At 47.0% G+C, this 24,209-nt stretch overlaps 2 protein-coding genes across 2 annotated transcripts in view; both read right to left on the bottom strand.

Moving 5' to 3' along the window:
* LOC140418014 (uncharacterized) overlaps positions 1 to 21,415 on the bottom strand; it is a 110,493-nt gene extending 89,078 nt beyond the window's left edge. The window contains exons 1-3 of the mRNA XM_072501445.1: positions 21,309 to 21,415; positions 17,979 to 19,256; positions 1,635 to 2,669 (exon numbers count right to left, since the gene is read on the bottom strand). Of these exons, the coding sequence (XP_072357546.1) occupies positions 1,635 to 2,669; positions 17,979 to 19,136 (2,193 nt within the window). The 5' untranslated portion in view covers positions 19,137 to 19,256; positions 21,309 to 21,415. The remainder of the gene's footprint in view (positions 1 to 1,634; positions 2,670 to 17,978; positions 19,257 to 21,308) is intronic.
* LOC140422239 (uncharacterized) overlaps positions 1 to 24,209 on the bottom strand; it is a 262,902-nt gene that overhangs the window by 137,607 nt on the left and 101,086 nt on the right. The gene's annotated exons all lie outside the window — the stretch shown is intronic.

Genomic DNA, 24,209 nt, shown 5'->3' with positions numbered 1-24,209 from the left:
AACAAGCAGCACATGCACTTCAAGCAGAAATGAGAGGGACACCAGAACTAAAGCAGATGCAGATCAGCTATGATCTAACAAAATAGCAGTGTACGCTCAAGAAGTCGAATGGCCAACTCCTATTCCACAAGGCCATTGCATATTATAATACTAAAAGGTAAATCATGCAATTAAGGTTAAAAGAGTGCAATTTATACTTATTAACACAATGGGTGTGAACAAGGTAAAGCAGACAAAACACTAGGCAGTCCATCAAGTCTGTTCGAACAATCATGGTATAATTCATTGTCGTCATGCCTGGTGTACTTGACTTGCTTTTAGTGGTGCAATCTCTGGAGAGATGATGTCCCAGGTTGAAGATAAAACATGTGGGCCTCGGCCAAGCTCGCGAAGGACGAGGCTGCCCCGTGCGCGCTCTCGCCCCAATCTCCCCATTATGTTGTTTAAGCCTTGCCACAACCAACAAGAGTCCATGTCGTTAGTCTGTGATTCCAGCTTAGTATGGTATTGTCTCTTGGAGTCCGTGATGGCTTTGCAGAGGTCATACATAGATCTCTTGATTAGGTCAGGGTCGCCTGTCTTGAACTGCTCAGATGTGGCCTTCCGTAGGGAGTGAATCTCCCGTTAAACCATGGTTTCTGGTTGGGCAACGTACGTACTACCTTCTTTGGCACACAATCTTCTACACACTTGCTGATGAAGTCTGTGATGGTGCTGGCATACTTGTTCAGGTTGGCTGCTGAGTTCTTGAATATGGGCCAGTCCACTGACTCCAAGCAGTCGCGCAGGAACTCTTCTGTTGCTTTGGACCAGCACTGCGCAACCGTCTTAACCGGATTCTCCGCTTAAGTTTCTGCTTGTGTGCCGGGAGAAGGAGCACCGCCTTGTGGTCCGATTTTCCGAAGTGCGGTCAGGGGATGGATCATCAGGCGCCCTTGGTGTTTGTGTAGCAGTGGTCAAGGATGTTGGGGCCGCACTCTTGAGGTTGGCCTGGTTAAAGTCCTCGGCCACGATGAACAAGGCCTCCGGGTATTCTGATTCATTGTTATTTATAGCGGTTACAATTCATCAAGCGCGTTCTTCACTTCCGCCTGGGGTGGGATGTAGACCACTGTGATGATGGCAGAAGTGAACTCCGTGGAAGGTAGTGTGGACCGTACTTCACAGTCAGGTATTCCAGGTCCGGGGAGCAGTAGTTCACCAGGGTCGTCACGTCTGAGCACCAGGAGGAGTTGAGGAGATGACAAACCCCTCCAGCCACTCCAGGTTCAGTCCTGGATGTGATTACCAGCAGGAATAACAGCAGAATCTAAACCATTACTTGTGAACCCTTTGGTGTCTCAGCATGTTGGATGATTGAGTGAATCCCTCCCCACAGTGAGAGCAGGTGAATGGCTTTGTTCCAGTGTGGACTCGCTGGTGTGTCAACAGGGCAGATGAATCACTAAATCTCTTCCCACAACCAGAGCAGGTGAACTCGCTGGTGTCTCCGCAATGTGGATGACGTTGTAAACCTCTTTGTGCAGTGATAGCAGCTGAACGGTCTCTCCTCAGTGTGAATGTGCTGGTGGGACATCAGTACCTGAGAGCTTTTAAACCCACTCCCACAGTCGGAGCATTTAAAGGGTCTCTCATTGGTGTGACTGACATTGTGGCTCAGCAAGTGATGACCGAGTGAATCTTCTCCCAGTCGGAGAGGTGAACGGGCTCTCCCCGGTGTGACATCGCTCGTGTTTCATCAGGTTGGATGAGGTTCTAAAGCTCTTTGTGCAGTGAGAACAGCTGAACGGTCTCTCCTCAAAGTGAATGCGCTGGTGGGATATCAGTAGCTGAGAGCTTTTGAAACCCCTCCTGCAGTCAGAGCATTTAAAGGGCCTGCTCTTGGTGTGAGTGACATTGTGTTTCAGCAGGTTGGATAATTCAGTGAATCCCATATCACACACAGTGCAGATGAATGGCCTCTCCCCGGTGTGAACTCTCTGGTGTCTCTGCAGGCTGGATAAGTGAGTGAATCCCTTCTCACAGTCAGAGCAGGTGAAAGGCCGCTCCCCAGTGTGAACTCGTTCGTGTGTCCGCAGGTTGCTAACGTCAGTGAATCCCTTTTCACACTGAGAGCAGGTGAAAGGCCTCTCTCCAGTGTGAATTTGTTCGTGTTTCCGCAGGTTGCCAATGTCAGTGAATCCCTTTTCACAGTGGGAGCAGGTGAAAGGCCTCTCCCCAGTGTGAACTCTCTGGTGGCTCTGCAGGCTGGATAACTGAGTGAATCCCTTCCCACAGTCAGAGCAGGTGAATGGCCTCTCCCCAGTATGAACTCGCTGGTGTCTCTGCAGGCTGGATAACTGAGTGAATCCCTTCCCACAGTCAGAGCAGGTGAACGGCCTCTCCCCAGTGTGAACTCGATCGTGTCTCCGCAGGTTGCCAATGTCAGTGAATCCCTTTTCACACTGAGAGCAGGTGAAAGGCCTCTCTCCTGTGTGAACCCGTTCGTGTCTCCGCAGGTGGGCAATGTCAGTGAATCCCTTTTCACACTGAGAGCAGGTGAACGGCCTCTCCCCAGTGTGACTGCGTTGATGCCTTTCCAGCCCATACGGGTCTTTGAATCCCTTCCCACAATCCTCACATTTCCATGGTTTCTCCATGGTCCGGGTGCTCTTGCGTCTCACCGCGTTGGACGATCAGTTGAAGCCTTGTCCACACACAGAACACCTGCACAGTCTCTCCCTGCTGTGAATGGTGTAGTATTTTTTCAGGCTGTGTCATTGATTAAAGCTCTTTCCATAGTCAAGTCAGTGCTCTGTAACAGTCTCACACGGGTGTGTGTGTGTGTCTCGGTGGCTTTTCCAGACACACTGATGTTTAAAATCTCTGGAAGCAGACAGAATAGACAAACATTTCTCCTTCTAGATTCAAAGGCCGATCATCCCAAGAATTGAGTGACTCAGTCAGTTCTTGACGTGATATTTAGTTTCAGATCTCGGCCTCAAACTCCTCTCGTTCGAACTTCCTGCAAACAGATTTTACAATAGTAATCATTGTCAGTACAGGATAGAAAATCAGAACAGACAATTCTAGTTTCTATCGAACATTCTTTCCTCTCTCTTTCCCTGAAATGCTCTAAATCTCAATCCCACACACTCTCCCTCCATTCTCACTCTGCTGTATCTAATATTCACCCTCCCAATTCTCCTGAAGGTGCTGATTCTGGCTGATTGACAGATCCAAGCTCACTGCTTCCTGTCCTGGACACAGAGACCTGAAAATCTTCATGCAGGCTGCCAGACAGATATATGTCTCTATTACTGGATGAAAAATGTGTAATATGCAGACTGTATTCACTTACTTTCCCTCCCAATTTTCCTGAAGGTGCTGATCAACAAATCTAAACTCACTAAAACCTGTACAAGAGTAGAGAATCTCCATATAAGTACATTTACTGATTAGAGATAGGGAAATTCTGAGGAAGAATTTTATTCAGTCATGGAGTGTTCATGACAGGAAACACACTGCCCACAAGGGTTGTGGAAGTCCAGATGATCAATAATTTAAAATAAAATAGGATGGTCACTTGAAGAAAATAAACTTGCAGGTGAACAGGGATATCGAGGGGGAATGGGACTGACTGGATCGCTGTACAGAGAGTCAGCATTGACTTGAGTTCCCAAATGGATTCTGTCAGTGCTGCAATGACTGTATGACTGGAAATATATAATGTAGGTACAGTACTATTTACAAAACTAGAAATAATAATACATGTATTTTATTACAGAACCATCAATAATACCATACAATACATACCATATAACAACACTAGACATATCTCTGTCCGATATTAAATTTTTAAAAATTAATTTACGGGATGTGGACAATGCTGGTTAGGCCAGCATTTATTGCCCATCCCCAGTTGCCCTTCCGAAGTAGTGGTGAGTTGCCTTCTTGAACTGCTGCAGTCCTTGAGGTGTAGGTACATCCCCTGTGCTGTTTTTTTTTTCATTTGTTTTTTATAAATTTAAAGTACCCAATTAATTTTTTCCAATTAAGGGGCAATTTAGCGTGGCCAATCCACCTACCCTGCACATCTTTGGGTTGTGGGGGCGAAACCCACGCGAACACGGGAGAGTGTGCAAACTACACATGGACAGTGATCCAGACGGGATCGAACCTGGGACCTCGGCGCCGTGAGGCAAAGCGCTAACCACTGCTCCACCATGTTTCCGTACATCCCCTGTGCTGTTAGGGAGGGAATTCCAGGATGTTGCCCGAGGGACAGTGAAGGAACGGCAATATATTTCCAAGTCAGGGTGGTGTGTAACTTGGAAGTGAACCGCCAGGTGGTGGGCTACCCAGGTTTCTGCTGCTCTTGTCCTTCTAGATGATAGTGGTCGTGGGTTTGGAAGGTGCTGTCTGAGGACCCTTTACGAGTTACTGCAGTGTATCTTGTAGGTGGTATTCACAGCTGCTACTGTTTGTCGGTGGTGGAAGGTTTGACTGTTTGTGGAAGGCGACGCAATCAATCAGGCTGCTTTGTCCTGGATAGAGTCTAGCTTCTTGCGTGTTGTTGGAGCTGCACTCATACAGCAAAGTGGAGGGTATTCCATTACACTCCTGGCTTATGCTTGTAGATGTCTGGTAGACAAGCTTTGGGGCATCAGGTGGTGTGTTACTCGCCGTAGGATTCCCAGCCTTTGACCTGCCCTGGTAGCTACATTATTAATATGGCTAGTCCAGTTCAGTTTCTGATCAATGGTAACCCCCAGGATTTGGTTGTGGGGGATTCAGCGATGGAAATGCCACTGAATGTCAAGGGGTGCTGGTTAGATCCTCTCTTGTAGGAGATGGTCATTGCCTGGCACTTGTGTAGCACAAATGTAACTTGCCACTTATTAGGCCAATCCTGGATATTGTCCAGGTCTTACTGAACTTGGGCATGGAATGCTTCATTATCTGAGGAGTTGAGAATGGTGCTGAACATTGTTTGCGGATGACTGCACATGACCACTTCTCACCTTATGATGGAAGGGAGATAATTGATGAAGCAGCTGAAGATGGTTCGGCAAAGGAAACTGTCCTGAGGAATTCCTGCAGTGATGTCCGGGAGCTGAGATGATTGACCTCCAATCACCCCAACCATCTTACTTTGTGCCAGGTATGACTCCAACCAGCGGAGAGTTATCCCCTGAATCCCAGTGACTCCAGTTTAGCTAGGGCTCCTTGATGCCATACTCGGTCAAATGCTGCCTTGATGTCAAGGGCAGTTACTCTCACCTCGCTTCTGGCATTCAGCTCTTTCGTCCAAGTTTCAACTAAGGCTGTAATGAGGTCAGGAGCTGAGTGACCCTGGCAGAACCCAAACTGAGCGTCCAGGATCAGGTTATTGCAGAATAAGTGCCACTTAATAGCAACTTTGATCACTCCTTTCATCACTTTGCTGATGATGGACAGTAGACCTACAGAGAAGTAATTGGCTGAGTTGGATTTGCCCTGTTTACTGTCCCCTTAAATGTCAGTCATCTCCGAGGGAAACCAGCCCTTTAATTGTGAACATTAAGAAAGAGATCGTCCTTTTAGCCAGACAAATAAATGTGTCAAGCTGAGGAAGCAAAGGATGTCAATGTGTTTAAGAGAGAGACCTGGGCCAGCTTTCCAGAGTCTGCACCCTCCCTGGATTCACTTCCTTTCCCTTCAGTTGCTGCAAGTGACCAATTGAAGCGTGAGAATGAGAAAATAAATGGAAAGGGGGAGAAAAGAAAGTGTTTTACTCACAGGTGTTGGAGACTGGAGTCTGTGTGCAGCTCAAGCTCATTCAGGGTTGGAGGAACAACAACTTTGCTCGGCAGAAACCTCCATGTCCAGCTTCCGCATTGAGACAATGGGGGTGCTCTGATTGGCGGAGAGACAGAGTCCTTCCGGTCCTCCAACTTCCAATTGGGCACAAATCAGCGGTAAAGTCAGAGGTATTGAGCTCACGTTGCACATGCGCAGATTCCCTTCTCCCTGAGACATGCGCAGTCCTGAGTTGGGGGAGGGGCTTCTCGCTCTGGCCGGAGCTGTCAGCCGGTTGCCTGGAAACAGTCTTGATGAACATCAAGTGCGAGGGGAGGGGGAACCAAGGATGGGGGCGGGGCTCCCGTGTCCTCGCGCCGGGCGGGTGCGCTCAAATGCAGTGACGTCACTGCGGAACGGATGTATTCCTATTGGCTGATTTAGAGGACGCGCTCCTTTGTGATGTCAGAATGTGGAGGTTGGACAATGAGTTTCAGACTAAAACTTCCTCCTCTGGGCAACATCTGGGAGCAAATCAATGTCTCCCCCTTTCATAAGGTCATAAGATATAGGAGCAGAATTAGGCCATTTGGCCCATCGAGTCTGCTCTGCCATTCTATCATGGCTGTTCTCATCCAGGCTTTAATTCCACCGTACTGCCAGTTCTCCATTACCCTTCAACCCATTAAAAATCTGTCTGCTCGCAATCTGGATTTAGCCCTTTACATAAATTGTGTGACATTCATGGAAGTTTGCCAACTGGAGCGTTATTCTCAGTTAAACTCAGCCCTCAGCTCCGTCGCTGCCTGTCATTGACATGAGCAATAGAGAGACAGAAAGGTGCCCGAGGCTCAAATGGGAAGTCAAAACTTGTGACTCGAAACCAACACCTCAACATTTGTCAGTCAAATCCATGTTATTTATACTGGGGTTTTTATTATTACATTTCGGCACTGGATGCAAAGGGTTTGGTGGGGGTGGGGGTGGGGGTGGGGGTTTTAAAGGGTAACTTTCACTTTCTAACTTTGTATTGTCTATAGTGTCAGCCGTGGCTCGGTGGGCAGTTCTCTCACCTCTGAGTCAGAAGGCTGTAGGTTCAAGTCCCAGTCCAGGGACTGGAGGACATAAATTACACCCAACATTCCTCCTCGCAGCACTGAGGGAGTGCTGCACTGTCAGAACAGCTTCTTTCAAATAAAATGTTAAACTGAGGCCCCTTCTGCCCCTCTCAGGTGGGTGTAAAAGTTCCCACAGCCACTATTTCGAAGAAGAGCAGGGGAGTTACCCCAGTGTCCTGGTCAATATTTACCCCTCAATCAACATCACTAAAAACAGATCATCTGCTCATTATCACATGGCTGTGTGTGGGATCTTGCTGTGTATAAATTGATTGCCACGTTTCCTACATTACAAAAGTGATGACACTTTGGGATGCCCTGTTGTTGTGAAAGGTGCTATAGAAATGCAAGGTTTTTAATTGAAGAAACTGATCTTGTTATCGAGAACATAATTGATTTCAGCTACCCCCAACCCCCTACCCCCATTTAATAAATCCACTTTAGTTTGGACAGTACTTGAAACAATTAAGACAAAGGCAGAATTCTCTGCAGTTAAATTCAAAAATAAGTTTATGAAAAGAAAAAGGTTTACTGAACTTTAAGGCATTGACTTTTCCAACTTCATGTGGGTGATCAGTCTGTAGAAGCGTAACCCTCTCTGGCTCCTTCTTTGACAGTAATTCTTGTGGAATTCGACCTCGGAAGTCTGGCTCCTTCTTTGACAGTAATTTCCTTGGAACTCGGCCTCAGGAGTCTTCAGTACTTGGCCAGCAAGGAAGACGTTCGGAACCTCTACTTTTATCCCCAAAGTGACCATTATCTTATAACATTACAATTGGTCAATTTGGTCACTAGATTAATTGAATTGGATCCCCAATTACTGACACCACCTTCTCTCATTACCTTAGGCAGGAATACAATAGAACGGTTTCATACTATCCTTTTATCTGCTTCTATAGAATCCCTTATTTTACAACTTCAAATGATGAGGTTAATCTGACCTTGAAGGTCTCTCTTGTCAGTACATTTATCTTCACAGATGGAGAAGGTAGTCAAGAAGGCATACGGCATGCTTGCCTTCATTGGCCGGGGCATTGAGTATAAGAATTGGCAAGTCATGTTGCAGCTGTATAGAACCTTAGTTAGGTCACACTTGGAGTATAGTGTTCAATTCTGGTCGCCACACTACCAGAAGGATGTGGAGGCTTTAGAGAGGGTGCAGAAGAGATTTACCAGAATGTTGCCTGGTATGGAGGGCATTAGCTATGAGGAGCGGTTGAATAAACTCGGTTTGTTCTCACTGGAACGAAGGAGGTTGAGGGGCGACCTGATAGAGGTCTACAAAATTATGAGGGGCATAGACAGAGTGGATAGTCAGAGGCTTTTCCCCAGGGTAGAGGGGTCAATTACTAGGGGGCATAGGTTTAAGGTGAGAGGGGCAAGGTTTAGAGTAGATGTACGAGGCAAGTTTTTTACGCAGAGGGTAGTGGGTGCCTGGAACTCGCTACCGGAGGAGGTGGTGGAAGAAGGGACGATAGTGACATTTAAGGGGCATCTTGACAAATACATGAATAGGATGGGAATAGAGGGATACGGACCCAGGAAGTGTAGAAGATTGTAGTTTAGTCGGGCAGCATGGTCGGCACGGGCTTGTAGGGCCGAAGGGCCTGTTCCTGTGCTGTACATTTCTTTGTTCTTTGTTCATTAAATTTATAAATTTTTAAAAAAAGAATGTGTAGACTACCTAAGTGAACTCCGTGGAAGGTAGTACCCAACTATTTTTCGCCAATTAAGGGGCAATTTTGGGTGGCTAATCCACCTATCCTGCACAATCTTTTTGGATTGTGGGGTGTGACCCACGCAGACACGGGTACCCAATTCATTTTTTCCAAATGAGGGACAATTTAGCATTGCCAATCCACCTACCCTGCACATCTTTGGGTTGTGGGGGCGAAACCCACGCAAACACAGGGCGAATGTGCAAGCTCCACACGGACAGTGACCCAGAGCCAGGATTGGACCTGGGACCTCGGCACCATGAGGCAGCAGTGCTAACCACTGTGCCACTCTGCTGCCCTGCTTTTACATTTTTACAGCAAATAAAAATCAGTCTTTTACGAGAACTACGGATTCATTATTGATTCATTCATTGTAACTGAATTAAGGATCAATCATCTGTTACTGATTGGTGGCTAAATAAAACAGTAATCTTTGGTCACGCCAAGGAACACTGGTTCAAAAAGACAGTTTGTGAAAGACAATAGCTTTATTTCTTACTCATCTTGATTGGATTGAACAAACAGCCTTGTGGTTGAGCCAGACATTGACACAATTGACACAATTTAATGTTCTCTTTCTTGTCAAAATTCTTGAAGAATTTCTTTGTTTCAACAATTAATGCTAACTCAGCAGTGTTGAAGATTCACATTTATACAGTATTAAATTCTGAAATAAAGATCGAGTCACATGTTAGAGTTTAACATGGTTTCTTTGACCTTCTTACTTCCAACAGTGAAGATCGACAAGTGATTGATTTAAAAAACTAAATCTTATGACAGAAGCACACCCAGAGTTTCTGACATTACAACAGTGACTACATTTCAAAAGTACTTCACTGGATGTAAAATCCTTCAGGAGATCCTGTGGTCATGAAAGGTGCTACAGAAATTTAATTTATTTTTAGAAAAGTCCCTAAACTTGGATAGATCACACTCGATATGCTGATGATTATCAGGAATAAAGACGGTGCCTTCGTAATTTTGTGTAACAACAATGTGTTTCATTCTATTTCCAAGTCCCCTGTGAAAATCCAAACACAGTATATCGGGAAATTATGTGTTTCAAAATGAGTTGTTGTGATTTATAGAAACATAGGAAGTAGAAGCAGGTGTAGGCCATTCGGCCCTTCAAGCCTGCTCTGTGAACGTGGCTGATCATCCAACCCAATAACTTCATCCCGCCACTCGCTGGATGAAGACATTTCTCTTCACCTTAGTCCTAAAAGGTTTACGCCGTATCCTTAGACTATGACCCTGGGTGTGGTCACTTTCACCATCAGGGATATCCTGCCTGCATCTACCCTGTCTAGTCCTGTTAGAATTCTATAGATTTCTATGAGAACCCCCTCATTCTTCTGAACTACAGCAAATACAATTGTAAACGACACAACCTCTTATACATCAGTCCCACCATCCCAGGAATCAGTTGGTTAACCTTCTATAGCAAGAACATCCTTCCTCAGATAAAGAGATCAAAACTGCACACAATATTCCAGGTTTATCCTCACCAAGGCCCTGTACAATTGCAGCAAGACATCACTGCTTCTGTACTCGAATCTTCTCTCTATGAAGGCCAACATGCCATTTGCCTTCTTTACCGCCTGCTACACCTGCATGCTTACCTTCAGTGACTGGTATATGAGGACACAGGTCTCGCTCCACATTCCCATCTCTCAATTTACAGCCATTCATTTAATCATTGTCCTTCCCAGGGCAGCACAGTGGCGCAGTGACTAGCACTGCTGCCTCATGGCACTGAGTTCCCAGGTTCGATCCCGGCTCTGGGTCACTGTCCGTGTGGAGTTTGCACATTCTCCCCGATTGTGTGGGTTTCACCCCCACAACCCAAAGATGTGCAGGCTAGGTGGATTGCCTACGCTAAGTTGTCCCTTAATTGGAAAATTTAAAAATGAATTGGGTACACTAAATCTTTCAACAAAAAAAAAAAAAGATCTTTCTTCCCATTTTTGCTATCAAAGCGGATAACATAACATTTATCCAAATTATATTGTATCTGCCATGCATTTTCCCACTCACTCAGCTTGTCCAAATCACACATGAAGCATCTCTGTAACCTCCTTACAGCTGACCCTCCCACCAAGCTTTGTGTCATCTGCAAATTTTGAGCTGTTGTATTCAGTTTCCTCATCTAAATCATGAATATACATTGCAAATAGATGGGTTCCCAGCAGCAATCCCTGCAGTACCCCATCAGTCACTGCCCACAGTTCAGAAAAAGACCCATTAATTTCTATTCTTTGTTTCCTGTCTGCCCAATCAGTTTTCTATCCATCTCAGTAACTACGCCTAATCCCATTAACTTTAATATTACACACTAATCTCTTAAATGGCACTTTGTCGAAAGCCTTCTGAAAGTCCAAATAAACCACATACACTGGCTTCCCCTCTTCAACTCTACTAGTTACATCCATTAAGAATTTCAGTCGATTTGTCAAGCATGATTTCCCTTTCATAAATCCACGCTGACTCTGTCTGATCCTACCACTGTTTTCCAAGTGCTGTGCTATAATATTGAGATTATAGAATTCCGACAGTGCAGAAGGAAGCCATTGAGTGTGCACCAACTCTTTGAAAGAGCATTCTTTCCACTCACCTGTCCACCTTGTTCTATCCCCGTAACCCCATAACCTAACCTGCACATCCCGGACACTAAGCAGCAATTTAGCATGGCCAATCCGCCAAACCGCACATCTTGGACTGTGGGAGGAAACCAGAGCACCCGGAGGAAACCCACGCAGACATGGAGAGAACGTACAAACTCCACACAGTGACCCAAGGCTTGAACTGAACCGGGATCCCTGGCGCTGTGAGGTTGCAGAGCTAACCACTGTGCCACCGTGCCGTCTCTAGACTCATCCCAGCACTTGAAAATGGTGCAGGATTCAAATTAAACAATACTTTCTAAAGAGAACTGGACAGATTCTGAAAAATAAAATAAATTTGAAGAGTGATTAATTGTTCGTTCCCAGAGCCAGCATGGGAACGATGGGTGAAATGGCCTCCTTCTGTGCTGTCCGAGTTTCGTTTACATTTAAAGCAAGTGGTGAATAGCTGGAACCCCCTTCCTACAAGGGGAGTAGAAGCAGAGATCATAGAATCATAGAATTTACAGTGCAGGAGGCCACCATTCGGCCCATCGAGTCTGCGCCGGCTCTTGGAAAGAGCACCCTACCCAAGGTCAACACCTCCACGCTATCCCCATAACCCAGTAACCCCACCCAACACTTAAGGGCAATTTTGGACACTAAGGGCAATCTATCATGGCCAATCCACCTAACCTGCACATCTTTGGACTGTGGGAGGAAACCGGAGCACCCGGAGGAAACCCACGCATACACGGGGAGGATGTGCAGACTCCGCACAGACAGTGACCCAAGCCAGAATCGAACCTGGGACCCTGGAGCTGTGAAGCAATTGTGCTATCCACAAAGCTACCGTGCGGCCCCTATGATGGAATGTCTCCCAAAGGAAATTGGATGGTCACTTGAGGGAAATAAACTGACAGAGATACGGGAATAGAACTGGGCAATGGTCTCAATGGGCCGAATGGCCCCATTCCTGACCCTAATTCCTGTCTGACCCAAAGAGAGAAATTTCAGCTGCTCCAATCTCTCTGAATAAGTGAAGTTCCTCATCCCTGGTGCCATTCTCGTAAATCTCCTCTGCAACGTCTCGGAGAACTTCACATCTTTCCTAAAGTGTGGGGCCCATATATAGGGTTCCATTATGGAGGGATAGAATTGAAAAGCAGGGAGGTTATGACAACTTGTTTAGAACCAGGGCTAGACTGCACTGGGAGCACTGTCAACATCTGTGATCTCCATTTAGAAAAAGAAAATAGAGGCACTGGAGAAGGTGCAACAAAGATTCACAAGATTAATACCAGAACCGAGAGCATTTCACCCTCAGGAGAGGCTGGGGCTGCATTTCTCTAGAAAAGAGAAGACTGAAGGGTGACCTGATGGAAGTCTTTAAGATGATGAAGGGGTTCAATAATCCAATAGGGATTTGATGTGAAACCTCTTTACCCAGCGACAGTGAGAATGTGGCACTCACTCCCACAGCGAGTGGTTGAGGTGAACAACATGAATACATTGAAGGGGAAGCTAGACACATACATGAGGGAGAAAGGAATAGAGGGATATGCTGATGGGGGAGATGAAGAGGGGTGAGTGGAGGCTCATGTGGAGCATAAATACTGACAGAGACCAATGGAGCCGACTGGCCTGGCCCTGTGCTGTAGACTCAATGGAACAGAGACAAATGTATTTATTTTAGATCTACCTGTAGTGGGGGAAAAACACTATTTACTATCCAGGTTAAAATAAATGTCCTTCATCAGTTTTTGTGGATCATTTCAGTGGGAATGTGCTCTCCCAGACTCAAAGAGCATCAGCCCACTGGAAGCAAAGTCGTGAGACCGGCCAGTCCAGCAGAAAGAAACCCTCCGACCCTCCCACTTCATCAAGTGTCAGAATGAACATGGTTCAGTCCTGGATGTGATTAACAGCAGCAATAATGTTAGGTAATCTCTGAAGGTTGCCACTCAAGTGGATAGAGCCGTGAAGAAGGGGGCTCGAGTTTAAAAGCCGTGGGGTTATGCTGCAACTGGTGAGACCACATTTGGAGTATTGTGTGCAGTTGTGGTCACCTTATATGAAGGATGTGGAAGCACTGGAAAGGGTGCAAAGGAGATTTACCAGGATGCTGCCTGGATTGAGGGTAGGTCTTATGAGGAAAGGTTGAGGGAGCTAGGGCTTTTCTCATTGGAGCGAAGGAGGATGAGAGGCAACTTAATAGAGGTCTATAAGATGATGAGGGGAATAGATAAAGTGGACATTCAGAGACTATTTCCTCGGGTGGATGTAGGTGTTACAAGGAGGCATAACTATATGGTTCGGGGTGGGAGACATAGGAGAGATGTCCGAGGTAGGTTCTTTACTCAGAGAGTGGTTAGGGTGTGGAATGGACTGCCTGCTGTGATAGTGGGGTCGAACACTTTAGGAACTTTCAAGCGGTTATTGGATAAGCACATGGAGCACACCAGAATGACAGGAGTGGGATAGCTTGATCTTGGTTTCGGACAAAGCTCGACACATCGAGGGCCGAAGGACCTGTTCTGTTCTCTACTGTTCTACGTTCTATGTATTTAGAAACCTGTCAGTTGGATGGCACGGTGGCCCAGTGGTTAGCACTGCTGCCAGGAGGGGACAAGGTTTATAAGAGATAGGATGTATAATCATCTGGAAAGGAATAATTTGATTAGAGATAGTCAACACGGTTTTGTGAAGGGTAGGTCGTGCCTCACAAACCTTATTGAGTTCTTTGAGAAGGTGACCAAACAGGTGGATGAGGGTAAAGCAGTTGATGTGGTGTATATGGATTTCAGTAAAGCGTTTGATAAGGTTCCCCACGGTAGGCTACTACAGAAAATACAGAGGCATGGGATTCAGGGTGATTTAGCAGTTTGGATCAGAAATTGGCTAGCTGGAAGAAAACAAAGGGTGGTGGTTGATGGGAAATGTTCAGACTGGAGTCCAGTTATTAGTGGTGTACCACAAGGATTGGTTTTGGGGCCACTGCGGTTTGTCATTTTTATAAATGACCTGGAGGAGGGCGTAGAAGGATGGGTGAGTAAATTTGCAGATGACACTAAAGTTGGTGGAGTTGTGGACAGTGCAGAAGGATGTTACAAGTCACAGAGCGACATAGGTAAGCTGCAGCACTGGGCTGAGAGGTGGCAAATTGAGTTTAATGCAGAAAAGTGTGAGGTGACTCATTTTGGAAGGAATAACAGGAAGACAGAGTACTGGGCTAATGGTAAGATTCTTGGCAGTGTGGATGAGCAGAGAGATCTCGGTGTCCATGTACATAGATCCCTGAAAGTTGTCACCCAGGTTGAGAGGGTTGTTAAGAAGGCGTACGGTGTGTTAGCTTTTATTGGTAAAGGGATTGAGTTTCGGAGCCATGAGGTCATGTTGCAGCTGTACAAAACGCTGACGCGGCCGCATTTGGAGTATTGCGTGCAATTCTGGTCGCCGCATTATAGGAAGGATGTGGAAGCATTGGAAAGGGTGCAGAGGAGATTTACCAGAATGTTGCCTGGTATGGAGGGAAGATCTTATGAGGAAAGGCTGAGGGCCTTGAGGATGTTTTCGTTAGAGAGAAGATGGTTAAAAGGTGACTTAATTGAGGCATACAAGATGATCAGAGGATTGGATAGGGTGGACAGTGAGGGCCTTTTTCCTCGGATGGTGATGTCTAGCATGAGGGGACAAAGCTTTAAATTGAGGGGAGATAGATATAAGACAGATGTCAGAGGTAGGTTCTTTACTCAGAGAGTAGTAAGGGCGTGGAATGCCCTGCCTGCAACAGTAGTTGACTCGCTAACACGAAGGGCATTCAAATGGTCATTGGATAGACATATGGACAATAAGGGAATAGTGTAGATGGGCTTTAGAGTGGTTTCACAGGTTGGCGCAATTTTGAGGGCCGAAGGGCCTGTACTGCGCTGTAATATTCAATGGTCTATGTTCTACCTCACGGCACCAAGAACTGCACGTGTGGAGTTTGCACATTCTCCTGGTCTCTTGTGGGTCTCAGACCCACAACCCAAAATGATGTGCAGCAGAAATGAATTGGCCTCGCTACACTGCCCCTTAATTGGAAAAAAAAAATTGGGTACTCTGAAATTTATTGAACAAAAAAACAGAAATCTGCCAGTCTCTGCATTAAACACAGTCAGTGACTGAGCTTCCACAGCCCTCTGGGGTAGAGAATTCCAAAGATTCACAACCCTCTGAGTAAAGAAATGTCTCCTCCGAGACTGGTCCTAAGTGGCTTCCCCCTTATTTTGAAATTATACCTCAGGGTCTAGACTCTCCAAATAGGAGAAACATCTCACCTGCACCCACCCTTTATGGATTTTGTAAGTTTCAATGAAATTCCCTCTCATTCCTTGAAACTCTGGAGAAAAGAGGCCTCGTTTCCCCAATCTCTCTTCATAGGACAGTCCTACCAAACCTGGAACAAGTCTGGTGAAACTTTGTTGCTGTTCCTCTGAGGCAATACCTTTCCTAAGGTAAGGGGAGTAAAACTGCACACATTACTCCAGCTGTGGTCTAAGCATTTCATAATGATCAATGACAAGGCCACCGGACGGTATTCATTGAGGCACGTTGCCTGGTTCTTCTTTGGCACCGGTATGATGGTGGTCTTCTTGAAGCAGGTGGGTACCTCAGAACGGAGTAGGGAGAGGTTGAGGATGTCCGCGAACACACCTGCCAGTTGGTCCGTGGAGGATCTGAGTGCATGACCAGGGACTCCGTCAGGACCCGTCGCTTTCCGAGGGTTCACTTTCAAAAAGGCCAATCTGAATTTAGAGGCTGTGACATAGAATTTTTTTCATAGAATTTACAGTGCAGAAGGAGGCTATTCGGCCCATCGGGTCTGCACCGGCTCTTGGAAAGAGCACCCTACCCAAGGCCAACATCGCCACCCTATCCCCATAACCCAGTAACCCCAACCAACACCAAGGGCAATTTTGGACACTAAGGGCAATTTATCATGGACAATCCACCTAACCTGCACATCTTTGGACTGTGGGAGGAAACCGGAGCACCCGGAGGAAACCCACGCACACACGGGGAGAATGTGCAGACTCCGCACAGACAGTGACCCAAGCCGGAATCGAACCTGGGACCCTGGAGCTGTGAAGCAATTGTGCTATCCACAAGGCTACCGTGCTGCTGTGACGGTGGGTATGGGTGTGCCGAAGACTGATGGGGCAGTTGACAATGATTTGTTGGTTTCCTGCTCGAAATAAGCATGGAATGCATTGAGTTTGTCAGGAAGGGGTGCGCTGTTGCTAAAGAATTTACTCGGCTTTGATTTTTAGCCCATTATGTTGTTTAAGCCTCGCCACAATCGACAACAGTCCATGTCGTTCGTCTGTGACTCTAGCTTAGTCTGGTATTGTCTCTTGGGAGTCCCTGATGGCTTTGCAGAGGTGGTCAAACCTAGATTTCTTGTATAGGTCAGGGTTGCCTGTCTGAACTCCTCAGGCCTGGCCTTCAGCAGGGAGTGAGTCTCCCGATTAAACCATGGTTTCTGGTTGGATAACATACATACTACCTTCTTTGACACACAATCTTCTACACATTTACTGATGAAGTCTATGATGTGGTGCCTTGTTTAGGTTGGCTGCTGAGTTCCTGAATATGGACCAGTCCAGTGACTCCAAATAGTCACGTAGGAGCTCTTCCATTGCCTCGGACCAGTATTTGCATGACCTTTTTGCAAAATAAATTTAGAGTACCCAATTCATTTTGTCCAGTTAAGGGGCAATTTGGAATGGCCAATCCACCTCCCCTGCACATCCTTTTGGTTTGTGGGGGTGAAAACCCCCACAAACACGGGGAGAATGTGCTAACTCCACACGGACAGTGACCCAGAGCCGGGATCGAACCTGGGACCACCATGCTGCCCTGCATGACCTTCTTAACCGGATTCTTCCGCTTACGTTTCTGCTTGTATGCGGGGAGAAGGAGCACCGTCTTGTGGTCCGATTTTCCGAAGTGCAGTCAGGGGATGGATCATCAGGCACCCTTGATGTTTGTGTAGCAGTGGTCAAGGTTGTTGGGGCCCCTATTGGAACAGGATATGTGTTGGTGGAATTTTGGCAGTACACTCTTGAGGTTGGCCTGGTTAAAGTCCCCGGCCACGATGAACAAGGCCTCCGGGTATTCTGTTTCATTGTTATTTATAGCGGTTACAATTCATCAAGCGCCTTCTTCACTTCCGCCTGGGGTGGGATGTAGACCACTGTGATGATGGCAGAAGTGAACTCCATGGAAGGTAGTATGGGCGGCACTTCACAGTCGGGTATTCCAGGTCCGGGGAGCAGTCGTTCACCAGAGTCGCCACATCCGAGCACCAGAGGATGTGATGAGACAGCAAATCCCTCCACCCACTCCAGGTTCAGTCCTGGATGTGATTAACAGCAGGAATAACAGCAGAATCCAACCCGTCATCACTTGTGAACCCTTTGGTGTCTCAGCATGTTGGACGACTGAGTTAATCCCTCCCCACATGACAGCAGGTGAATGGCTTCTTTCCAGTGTGAACTCGCTGGTGTGTCAACAGGGCAGATGAATCACTAAATCTCTTCCCACAATCAGAGCAGGTGAATCAACTCTCCCCAGTGAGAACTCGCTGGTGTCTCCGCAATGATGTTCGAAACGTCTTTGTGCAGTGAGAGCAGTTGAACGGTCTCTCCTCAGTATGAATGCGCTGATGGGACATCAGTACCCGAGAGCTTTTAAACCCACTCCCACAGTCGGAGCATTTAAAGGGTCTCTGATTGGTGTGAGTGAGATTGTGGTTCAGCAAGTGATGACCGAGTGAATCTTTTCCCAGTTTGAGAGGTGAACGGGCTCTCCCCGGTGTGACCTCGCTCGTGTTTCATCAGGTTGGATGAGGTTCTAAACCTCTTTGTGCAGTGAGAGCAGCTGAACGGTCTCTCCTCAGTGTGAATGCGCCGGTGGGACATCAGTCGCTGTGAGCTTTTGAAACCCCTCCTGCAGTCAGAGCATTTAAAGGGCCTGCTCTTGGTGTGAGTGACATTGTGGCTACGCAGGCCGGATAATTGAGTGAATCCCTTATCACACACAGTGCAGATGTACGGCTTCTCCCCCGTGTGAAGTCGCTGGTGTGCCTGCAGGTGGGAAGCCTGAGTGAATCCCTTATCACACACAGAGCAGATGAATGGCCTCTCCCCGGTGTGAGCGCTCTGGTGTATCTTCAGGTGGGATAACCGAGTGAATCCCTTATCACACACAGTGCAGATGAATGGCCTCTCCCCGGTGTGAACTCGCTGGTGGTTCTGCAGGTAGGATAACTGAGCGAATCGCTTATCACACACAGGGCAGATGAATGGCTTCTCCCCGGTGTGAACTCGCTGGTGGTTCTCCAGGTAGTGCAACTGAGTGAATCCCTTCCCACACACAGAGCAGATGAATGGCCCCTCCCTGGTGTGAACTCTCTGGTGGCTCTGCAGGTTACATAACCGAGTGAATCCCTTCCCACAGTCAGAGCAGGTGAATGGCCTCTCTCCAGTGTGAACTCGTTCGTGTCTCCGCAGGTTGCCAATGATAGTGAATCCCTTTTCACACTGAGTGCAGGTGAAAGGCCTCTCCCCGGTGTGACTGCGTTGATGCCTTTCCAGCTCATGTCGGTCTTTGAATCCTTTCTCACAGTCCTCACATTTCCATGGTTTCTCCATGGTCCGGGTGATCTTGCGTATCACCGCGTTGGACGATTGTCCACACACAGAACACCTGCACAGTCTCTCCCTGCTGTGAATGGTGCAGTATTTTTTCAGGCTGTGTAACTGATTAAAGCTCTTTCCACAGTCAGTGCTCTGTAACAGTCTCACACGGGTGTGTGTATGTGTGTCTCGATGGCTTTTCCAGACACACTGATGTTTAAAATCTCTGAAGCAGACAGAATAGACAAACATTTCTCCTTCTAGATTCAAAGGTCGATGATATTCGGTTCCCAAGGATTGAGTGACTCAGTCAGTTCTTGACGTGATATTTAATTTGAGATATCCACCTCAAATCCCTCTCGTTCGAACTTCCTGCAAAAAGATTTTACAAAAATCATCACTGTCAGTACAGGATAGAAATTCAGAACAGATAATTCTAGATTCTAGCTGACTCTCGTTCCCTCAAATGTAAAATCATAGGGCAGCACGGTAGCATAGTGATTCACACAATTGCTTCACAGCTCCAGGGTCCCAGGTTCGATTCCGGCTTGGGTCACTGCCTGTGCGGAGTCTGCACATCCTCCCCGTGTGTCCGTGGGTTTCCTCTGGGTGCTCCGGTTTCCTCCCACAGTACAAAGATGTGCTGGTTAGGTGGATTGGCCATGCTAAATTGCCCTTAGTGTTGGATGGGGTTACTGGGTTATGGAGATAGGGTGGAGGTGTGGACCTTGGGTAGGGTGCTCTTTCCAAGAGCCGACGCAGACTCGATGGGCCGAATGGCCTCCCTCTGCATTGTAAATTCTATGATCTATGATCTATGCTCTGTAAATGCTCTAAATCTCCATTACACACACTCGCCCTCCATTCTCACTCTGCTGTATCTGATATTCACCCTCCCAACTCTCCTGAAGGTGCTGATTCAGGCTGATTGACAGGCCCATGCTCACTGCTTCCTGTCCTGGACACAGAGGCTGCCAGACAGATATATGTCTATATTACTGAACGATAAATGTGTGTAATATACAGACTGGATTCACTTCCTTCCCCTCCCAATTCTTATGAAGGTGCTGATTGATGCTGATCAACAAATCTAAACTCACGACAACCTGTACAAGAGTAGAGACTCTCCATCCAAGTATATTTACTGATTAGAGATGGGGTGATTCTGAGGAAGAATTTTATTTAGTCATGAAGTGGGCATGAGCAGGAACCCACTGCCCACAAGGGTTGTGGAAATCGAGATGATCAATAAATCAAAATAAAATATAAATTGTTCTATTACACGCCTGACTTGTGCCTTGTATATGGTGGACAGGCTTTGGGGGTCAGAAGGTCCGTTACTCACTGTAGTATTTGGCCTGCCCTGGTGGCCACCATATTAATATGGCTAGTCCAGTTCAGTTTCTGATCAATGGTAACCCCCAGGATGTTGATTGTGGAGGATTCAGCGATGATAATGCCATTGAATCTCAAGGGGCGGTGGTTAGATCCTCCTTTGTAGATGGTCATTGCCTTGTCACACTTGTGTCGCACAAATGTAACTTGCTACTTATCAGCCCACATCTGGATACTGTCCAGGTCATGCTGCATTTGGACAGAGACTGTTTCATTATCTGAAGAGTCACGAATGGTGCAGAACATTGTGCAGTCATCCACAAACATCCCCACTTCTCGCCTTATGTGAAAGGGAGGTAATCGATGAAGCAGCTAAGGATGGTTGGGCCTAGGAGTGTGCCCGGAGGATCTCCTGGAACCGAGATGATTGACCTCCAACTACCACAACCATCTTCCTTTGTGCCATGTATGACTCAATCAGCGGAGTTTTCCCCGATTCCCATTGACTCCAGTTTAGCTGGGGCTCCTTGATGCCATACTCGGTCAAATGCTGCCCTGATACCAAGGGCAGTCACTCTCACCTCACCTCTGCCATTCAGCTCTGTTGGCCATGACTGAACCAAGGCTGTAATGAGGTCAGGAGCTGAGTGACCCTGGTGGGACCCAAACCGAGAGTCCGTGAGCAGATTTTGCTGAGTAAGTACCACTTGATAGCACTATTAATGACTCCTTCCATCACTTTGCTGATGATGGAGAGTATTCCGAAAGGGAAGTAACTGGTTGGATTTGATTTGTCCTGTTTACTGTTCCCTTTAATGTCAGCCATCTCCTGGGGAAACCAGCCCTTTAATTGTGAACATTAGGAAAGAGACCATCCTTTTAGCCAGACAAATAAATGTGTCAAGCTGAGGGAGCAAAGGATGTCAATGTCTTTCAGACAGCCAGAGAGAGAGACCTGGGCCAACCTTTGCAGAGTCTGCACCCTCCCTGGATTCACTTCCTTTCCTTTCAAGTTGCTGCAAGTGACCAATTGAAGGTCAGAATGAGACAATAAATGGAAAGAGGGAGAAAAGAAAGTGTTTTACTCACAGATATTGGAGACAGGAGGAAGGTTCAGTCTGTGTCCAGCTCAAGCTCACCCAGGGTTGGAGGAACAACAGCTTTGCTCGGTAGAAACCTCCATGTCCAACTTCCGCATTGAGACAATGGGGAGCTCTGATTGGCGGAGAAGCAGAATCCTTCCAGTCCTCCAATCATCCTATTGGTCAACACCTCAGCAGTAAGGTCAGCGGAAGTGAGCTCCGGTGCACATGCGCATATTCCCCTTCCCTTAGACATGCGCAGTCCCGGGTCCTGGGATGGGGTGGGGGAGATCACCGACGGCCGGAACTGTCAGCCGGTTGCCTGGAAAACTTGTCTCGGGAATTTGTGGCGGAAGGGGAACAATGGGTGGGGGCGGGGCTTCCGCGTCTGTGTGCTGGACAGTGATGTCACCGCGGAGCGGATTTCTTCCGATTGGTTGATTCAGAGGACAAGCTCCTTTGTGATGTCACAATGTGGAGGTGGGACAATGAATTTCAGACTAAAACTTCCTCCTCTGGGCAACATCTGGGAACAAATCAATGTCTCCCCCTTTCATAAGGTCATAAGATACAGGAGCAGAATTAGGCCATTTGGCCCATCGAGTATAATTCTTCAACCCGATTAAAAATCTGTCTAACTCTTCCCTAAATGTACTCATTGTCCCAGCTCCACCGCACTCTGGGATAGTGAATTCCATGCATTCACAGCCATTTGGGAGAAGCAGCTTCTCCTCAACTCTTTAGAATTTGTTACCTCTTTCTTCAAAGAATCTTTATTGTCGCAAGTAGGCTTATATTAACACTGCAATGAAGTTACTCTGAAAAACCCCCACGCTCCACATTTTGGCACCTGTTCGGGCACATAGAGGGAGAATTCAGAATGTCCAAATTATCTAACAGCACGTCTTTCGGGGCTTGTGGGAGGAAACCGAAGCACCCGGCGGAATCATAGAATTTACAGTGCAGAAGAAGGGCATTCAGCCCATCGAATCTGCACCAATCTAGGTGGGAATTCGTAGCTGGGTGGGGAGGAAGTGCTTTTTATCCCTGGTAAGTGACTGGTAAGTAGTGTTTCTGTTTCTTTTCATTGGTGTATTTATTTATTTTTTCTTTGTTTTTTTTTGTTGAAATTGTAGTTGTTGAAGTTAACCGAAGGTTTAAGACATGGCAGGAGATCTCAGACCCGTGTCATGCTCCTCGTGTGCGATGTGGGAGCTCAGAGACACGTCCACTGTCCCTGGCTCCTTCACGTGCAAGAAGTGTGTCCAGTTGCAGCTCCTGTTAGACCGCTTGACGGCTCTGGAGCTGCGGATGGACTCACTTTGGAGCATCCGCGATGCTGAGGACGTCGTGGATAGCACGTTTAGCGAGTTGGTCACACCGCAGGTGAAAGGTACTGAGGGAGATAGTAAATGGGTGACCAAAAGACAGAGCAAGAGTAGGAAGGCAGTGCAGGTGTCCTCTGCGGTCATCTCCCTGCAAAACAGATATACCGCTTTGGATACTGTTGAGTGAGATGGCTCACCAGGGAAGGCAGCAGCAGCCAGGTTCATGGCACTGTGGATAGCTCTGCTGCACAGCTGGGCAGGAAGAAGAATGGCAGGGCTATAGTGATAGGGGACTCAATTGTAAGGGGAATAGACAGGCGGTTCTGCGGATGCAATTGAGACTCCAGGATGGTATGTTGCCTCCCTGGTGCAAGGGTCAAGGATGTCTCGGAGCTGCTGCAGGACATTCGGGGGGGGGAGGGTGAATAGCCAGCTGTCGTGGTGCACATAGGCAACAACGATATAGGTAAAAAATGGGACGAGGTCCTACAAACTGAATTTAGGGAGCTAGGGGTTAAACTAAAAAGTAGGACCTCAAAGGTAGTAATCTCAGGATTGTTACCAGTGCCACGAGCTAGTCAGAGTAGGAATGTCAGGATAGAGAGGATGAATACGTGGCTCGAGAGATGGTGCAAGAGGGAGGGATTCAAATTCCTGGGACATTGGAACCGGTTCTGGAGAGGTGGGACCAGTACAAACCGGATGGTTTGCACCTGGGCAGGACTGGAACCGATGTCCGAGGGGGGGTGTTTGCTAAAGCTGTTGGGGAGAGTTTAAACTAATGTGGCAGGGGGATGGGAACCGATGCAGGAAGTTGGAAGGTAGTAAAACAGGGACAGAAATAAAAGGCAGTAAGGGGGAGAGTGTAAGGCAGAGAAGCCATAGTCAAAAATCAAAAAGGGCGACAGTACAAGGTACAGTGACTGAGGGGAGCTCAGTGAATAGGACCAGGAATACTAAAAGAAATAAAACGGGAAGTGAAAACATTAATGGTAAGCGACGCGGCAGGTTGTTACATGAAGATATGGGTTCAGCGACAAGGAAAATTAGGAGAAAGGTTAAGAGGAAATATAACTTAGGAGAGGTTACTGATCGAGGTGTTAAGATTCAGAACAGAGGTAAAAAAGCCAACATAAGGGTACTTTACCTGAATGCTCGTAGTATTCGGAATAAGGTAAATGAGTTGATGGCGCAAATCATCGTGAATGACTATGATTTAGTGGCCATTACTGAAACATGGTTAAAGGATGGTCATGACTGGGAGTTAAATATCCGAGGGTATCAAACTTTTCGGAAGGACAGAGTGGATGGTAAGGGAGGTGGTGTAGCGCTGTTATTTCAGGATGACATCCGGGCAACAGTAAGGGATGACATCGGTGCTATGGAGGATAAGGTTGAATCCATTTGGGTGGAAATCAGGAATAGTAAGGCGAAAAAGTCACTGATAGGAGTAATCTATAGGCAACCAAATAGTAACATTATGGTGGGGCAGGCAATAAACAAAGAAATAACAGATGCATGTAGAAATGGTACAGCAGTTATCATGGGGGATTTTAATCTACATGTTGATTGGTTTAACC

This window comes from Scyliorhinus torazame, chromosome 5, assembly GCF_047496885.1.
Source record: "Scyliorhinus torazame isolate Kashiwa2021f chromosome 5, sScyTor2.1, whole genome shotgun sequence".
NCBI classification, from domain to species: Eukaryota; Metazoa; Chordata; class Chondrichthyes; order Carcharhiniformes; family Scyliorhinidae; genus Scyliorhinus; species Scyliorhinus torazame.
The sequence above is the reverse complement of the archived record's forward strand: the minus strand, read 5'-3'. Positions and strand labels throughout refer to the sequence as shown.